The 6,295-nt window shown below is 32.3% G+C and overlaps 1 protein-coding gene across 1 annotated transcript; it reads left to right on the top strand.

Moving 5' to 3' along the window:
* Positions 1 to 3,166: 3,166 nt before the first annotated feature.
* LOC129293915 (uncharacterized) lies at positions 3,167 to 5,507 on the top strand. The gene is made up of 3 exons (XM_054932042.1): positions 3,167 to 3,295; positions 3,549 to 4,213; positions 5,108 to 5,507. The coding sequence occupies exons 2-3, from the start codon at positions 3,566 to 3,568 to the stop codon at positions 5,210 to 5,212; spliced, it is 753 nt and encodes a 250-aa protein (XP_054788017.1). The 5' UTR covers positions 3,167 to 3,295; positions 3,549 to 3,565; the 3' UTR covers positions 5,213 to 5,507.
* The last annotated feature ends 788 nt before the right edge of the window (positions 5,508 to 6,295 follow it).

The raw sequence follows: 6,295 nt of genomic DNA, 5'->3' as shown, positions 1-6,295 counted from the left end.
CTTGTGACTGTTATGCCAATGAAATTGAATACAGTAAGTCATAAGAGGAAGCAATGAAAAATCTTGAATCTCGACGCTTCAGCAAAGAGAATTCGAAGCATCATCTCACTTGCATTTACAATAATAAACAAAAGAGAACATCATCTTAAACAAACAGCCTAGAATGCATCATATTAACCAAACCCAATCATGATCTTAAACAGTAAAACTTCCAAAGGCATAGAACATCTCCAAAATTTCTTGGAGCTTTTACACAGGGCATAATGAACACATTGATTGATTCAGAAGATTTATGGTGAACCAGAAGAGAATAAAATTTCACAGATTTTTTACCTTTTCCTTCTTCCCCGAACAGGCTTCACCTCCTACTCTGCTTCATGTTTGCCCCCTGTTTCCTCTTACTCAGTCAGTCACCTTTTTGTCCGTCTGTCATCGAATACTCGAACCCTCAAACCCTCTTTTCCTCTCCTCTCAATTGCTTCCTCAGATACCTTCAAGCTACCCTTCATTCTTATTTGGCTACGATCAAACTCTATCTCATTCATGAGAGGGGCTTGAACGGAGGGGACTTGAGAGTTGAGAAGATACTGAAATCTGAATCCCTCGCAAGATTTTTATTTGACCACCTGTCAAGAGCTGACATCCCCTAAGCTCCACTCTATGGCACTTTACTCGCAAGAACTCTCCATGAATAGCCCTTTACGTAATACTGTCCTCTCAACAAAAGTGACGAGCACAAGTTTATAGGAGTGGCCTCCAAACCTTAATTCTTGCGACTCTTGTTCCATGGCACTTCACACTATCACGACTGGTCAGAACCTTTCGTGGGAGACCTTTTTTGAGACCACGAGCTTAAAAGGAGTGGTATTACCATCCAAAAGATTAGCCTATTGAGAGTCCTTTAAACTTATAAACCTCATATCACTTGTGAGGCTCCCTGATGTGAGATTCATGATATTAACCCACGGAACTATTTTGTTGAAGCAACACTCAAAATTGTTGCAATGTCATTTTAAACTAATTTGATCATTAGCTTGGGGTGGATTCAAGAACATTTTTTTACTTAAAAACTCGTGAATGAATAATTGGCACCCTTTAAAATACCCCTTATACAAATGCAAGATACTGTTTTATAATTTATAACTTGATGTTCAAATACTAATCACAAGATATTTGAATTTTGACAAGTAATTTTCTTCCAAGTCATCATCCAGTGAAAATTCCAACTCAAAAATCAGCAAGTTATGCAATTAACAAATTTATTTTTGATTGGATTTAGCCACATTTTTAAAATAAGATTCCAAATTATCTTAAAAAATTAACAACTAAAAGTTATATAATTGATAATAACCGACAATAATGTATGCAGATTTTTACAAATCAATCTCAAGTTTTTAAAATAAAATTTCAAGTAGCCTAAAAGAATAACTAGAGTTCTACAATTAACAATAACGCAAGTTGATTTTCTCAAGCCAAGGATTTTGAATAAATGAGGATTTGGATTTCGGAAGAAAGCTACTCTCAATATCTAAACACCTAGATAACAAAACAACATATTACCATCCTCAATAAGCCAATATATACAGAAGTAGATTAATGTATTAACTTAGAAGTTGGAATCTTTGTTTTCAGAACATAAGTGTTGGGATATCTACCTTGGTGAATCAGGCCCAAATATAAGTTCAATTATAAAATGGGCTAAAGTATACATTTAATTCTCTAATTTTATATAAAATTTTATTTTAATCCCTTAATTTTATAAAATATATTTTTAGTCCTTTAACCTTAACACTATTAATTTTAAATAATTTTTTGTACCCGTTATTGTTATTTAAAAAAAATTAAATTGAATAAGTCAACATATTTAAAAGTTCAATCAATTTTTTTTCATGGAACTAATGATGTTAGTGTTAAAAGATTAAAAATATATTTTTAAAAATTAAGGGATTAAAATAAAATCTTGCGTAAAATTAAAGCATTAAAAAATATACTTTAGCCTTATAGAATGAGGCTTTATCAGAATAATATTAAAAAAAATCTGGTTTTTTATATTTGATATACCCAGGACTCCTAAGTGTAATTTTCTCCTACTGCTTGAAAAATAGTGAATATACGCCCATTTCATCCGTGGAGGTTATAAGAAAATAATCAGAACTGTTTTATCATTATAAGCATATCATCTATCCTCTCTTCTTCTGTGTGAGTAAGAACCGAGTTTGCATGGTGTGGTAATACTGTTCCCACATAGTAATCCATCCAATGCGGCTCAAAAGTTTGTTTTCAAACTCTGTTTTCTTGCAACAAGGAATAAAGGCCTACGTACAAGGTCCTTTTTTTGTTTTTTTTGGGGTGCAGAAGGTCTACGTATTAGGCAAAGTCATGACGTGATTACAATCCTCATAAAGCAAACGATCATGTTGAAGGTCTTCCACGAGACACGAGCTTTATCAATAGTACGAAGGAAAGGATCCCATTTGCTTGCGCCAAAATATGCATATTCATTAAACGGTGTCTTTCCCTCAAATTTAAAATTTGCAACTAACAAAAAAAATATTTACATCTAGTGCTCAACTATATTTCAAATAAAATTATTTTCAATAAGAAAATATATGCAAACAATAAAAAATGAACTATGTTACGCAACCCTCATGTAAGCATAATAACACATTATAAGTACGAGAAACACCACATCTACCACAAACTTCATAAATTTTGATTTCCAATTTTAGTTTTATAAGTGCGGGAAACACTACATCTACCACAAACTAAATCACAATTTCCCCCTTGTGAATATATATGATTGACTTATCTCCTTTCTTCATCATGATAATTCTATTTTTATCTTTATTTTCTTAATCTACATCCAATTCATTTCCATTTGAACAAGCAACCAATCGAGCTTTAATTTATTGGTATTAATGGAGACCCCAGTATTGATGATTCGTTCAATTGATTTATACTCTTAAAATTAAAAGTTAAAACCAATAATCGTTATTTCATTCCAACCGAGAAGATATTAAGAGCTAAAAAGACTACGCAAAGAATGAAGTATATTCTTCTCCGAAGAATCTTACATGAGTAGAACTTAAGCAAAGTCAAGAATTTTGTGTGCATGCTTTGCCGGCAAAACACCATGCATGAGGCAACCTCTCGTATAAACCTCAAACTTCTGATGTCAACACTACGTTTCCTTTTCTCCTGTTGATTTTTTTTTCTTTTGTTGATCTGATCAACAGTGGACGTACGTCGTCGTTCTGTGACATCACCGGCGGCTCAAGCCCAATAACTTATATAGGTATATACATGCTTCGTTATTTGAAAGATATATCTATGTGTGTGTGTGTGTGTGTGTAGAGAGAGAGAGAGAGAGAGAGAGAGGGAAGATACATAGGATTCGTGTTTAATTGAATGATCTATTTTGTATTGTTCGAAGACAAATTTAAGCATTAGAATTCGGTTTGCGATCTAGGTAAGATGGATATCTAACAGGATAACAGATTCAGGCTAAAAGAATAATTATTCATACTGATTAATTACCATCACAACAGATTCATCATCTTTGACAATGACATCGTCGTCATCAACCACATCAAAAATGAGCTTGAAGCTTTTAGTTGACACAAAATCTGAGAGAGTTCTCTTCGCCGAAGCATCCAAAGACTTTGTCGACTTCCTCTTCAACCTCCACCGCCTGCCGATCGGCACTGTCACAAAGCTCCTAACCAAAACCAACATGGTGGGTTCGTTAGGCAAGCTTTACGAAAGCATTGAGAATCTCAGTAACACATACTTACTGCAACAGAAACAAGGCAAAGACATACTGCTGAAGCCAAAAGCCCTAATTCCTCCTGGCTTCCTCTTGCTCCCAAATTACGAAGGGAATATTAAAGAAGAAGATCATCAAGAGCCTCCTAAGCTGTACATGTGCAGGAATAGGTGTCAGTATACTGTGACTCTGGTTATGAACACGCCATGTTTGTATTGCAGAAATCCTATGAACAGTTCAGTGACGTACGTGGGGAAGAAGGAGATGGAAGCGAAAGGTTCTGTTGGGGAGGATGGTTTTGTGAAGGACGTGGTGACGTATATGGTGATGGATGATCTTGTGGTCCAACCTTTGTCTACTATTTCATGTATTGCTTTGCTCAATAAGTTCAACATCAAAGATGTCAGTTCACTGCAAGAAATGGTTGTTGAGTTTGGAATACCAGAGGTAATTTTAGTGTGTGTGTATATATACATGTATGTGTGTATGTGTTTGTGTTTGTGGTTTTCAAGAATAAATTATTGTTATTTCATATATATATATATATATATATATGCTTTTTGAAAGAGCCATTTTTTCACTCTTAGAATATTTAAATACCTACCATGCTATTAATTTATTGATTGTTTCACTCAAAGAATAAGAATATGATATGGAGTCCGTTCTACAAATTAAAGGACTTGAAATTTAAAAAAGTTATCTCCATGTAAGACTAAATTTGACAGAATTAATTATTTGCATATAAAAAAGTTAAGGGGATCTAGTAAATATAATCTCTACGACCATAGAAGAAGGAGTTAGTGAGTTTATTTTAGTCATAAATATTAAGCCTGAGTCTCATTTTGTCTCCCATGTTTAATTTTTTTTTTTCCAAATTACTCGTGCGTATCTCTCGTTAGATTCTTGCATATATGTGAAAAACAAGGGTATTTTGGGAAAACTAGCTCGCTCTTTGCAAATGAAAAAAAAAATCTTAATCTATGCTAGTTTATTAATAAAATAACAAATAATCGACAACAGAGTTTGTCTGCACAAACTTGAAATTTGAGGGACTTTTTACAAATTTTATAAATTAAAAAGATTATTGATACAAAGTTATAAATTTAAGTGAGTAGTTTTTTGGTCAAAAATAACTAAGAGATCAGTTTTATATAATTCAGTCTGCAAAGTTATTTTGCCTTCTAAATATCAACACCTTTATTTCTTGAAAGTATACTAGCATATTTATGCTTTTAATTAATTTGCATTGGCTTTTTTAACCTGTTTGCTTAATATGCTGCATTTTTTTGCTTTTGTTTTTTTTTTTTTGGACTACTGCCCTAATCATCCCTTATTTACTAGGGTATGGAACTGCTTAAGGCTTCTCTGCAGTGCAGCAATGCTTTGACAAGTGTTTTTCTCAAGAATATCAAGTTTGAGAAAGAATCAAATATGATCCTTCATTAATGCCATCATACATATGTACACACACATATCAAAGAGTGTTGTTGCTTACTTGATTCCATTTAATTGTTCTTTGTCATGCATGGATAATTAAATAGGTGTGCTTATCAAATATAAATTAGAATGGATGTAAACAAAGGGAGAGTTGAACTTGTCACATGTGTATTCCTTAAACCCTATAGTAGTATACTTTGTGCTTTAATTTGTTTTTCGGAGTTACAGGCATGCATGTGTGTGTGCGTATAATACTTTGTTGGCCATTAAAAATAATAAAGAGAAGAAGGATAATTTATATTCAGTCTTTTTTTTATTAAAATTTTTTAAATGAGTTAGATTCTGGGGTTTGTCAAAATTAGGATATATTCGTGGGTTCAAAAACATTTACGAAATCATCACCTAATAAAGTACTCACATAAACATTAGGATTTGAACCCACACTTTAGACCTTTGATTGATCTCTCATCATCACTTGCTAGAATCTCAAAGGAGTAATTAAACAAATATATGGTAGAAAATAAATAACACAATTTAACAAGAGACACCATAAATTATAATTAACCTAAAAAACCCCTCAACGTATGAGTAAAAACTAAAACCAGTAATTTGGACTATTGCTAGCCTGAAGAAATTTAGGATCAATATTGGTAAAATAGTTGTTTTTTTAATTTCAGGCACACGGGCCAAGTCCGATTGTTATTTTTTATTATTTTTAATATATAAAATATCTGAAAAAATTTAAAATATATTTTAAAGTTTAAGACCTTCAAAAAAAGTTAAAAAAATTGAATGTTCTATATTTTCTCAATATCCCAAAAATAATATGTTACATTTTTTTTATAATATAAAATGATTAATTTTAATGTAAACATTGAATTTTGCTTTTAAAAAATTTAAAAAGTTTAGTAATTTGGGTATTCAGGCTAGCTCGAATAAGCATGACCCACCCAAAGTACCAACTCTAGTGAAAACCGTGGTATCTGGAGCGATAAAAAATAGCTCCATTATTAACAAAACAAGATATAGGAGAGTCTTAATTAGATGCACAAACAAATGCAAACAACTAGCCAAAACACCAAAGTATAAAAA

Source organism: Prosopis cineraria, unplaced genomic scaffold (assembly GCF_029017545.1).
Source record: "Prosopis cineraria cultivar Desert tree isolate PC_DT_omini unplaced genomic scaffold, ASM2901754v1 PC14, whole genome shotgun sequence".
Taxonomy (NCBI): Eukaryota; Viridiplantae; Streptophyta; class Magnoliopsida; order Fabales; family Fabaceae; genus Prosopis; species Prosopis cineraria.
Note: the sequence above shows the minus strand (reverse complement) of the source record. Positions and strands in the feature narration are given on the sequence as shown.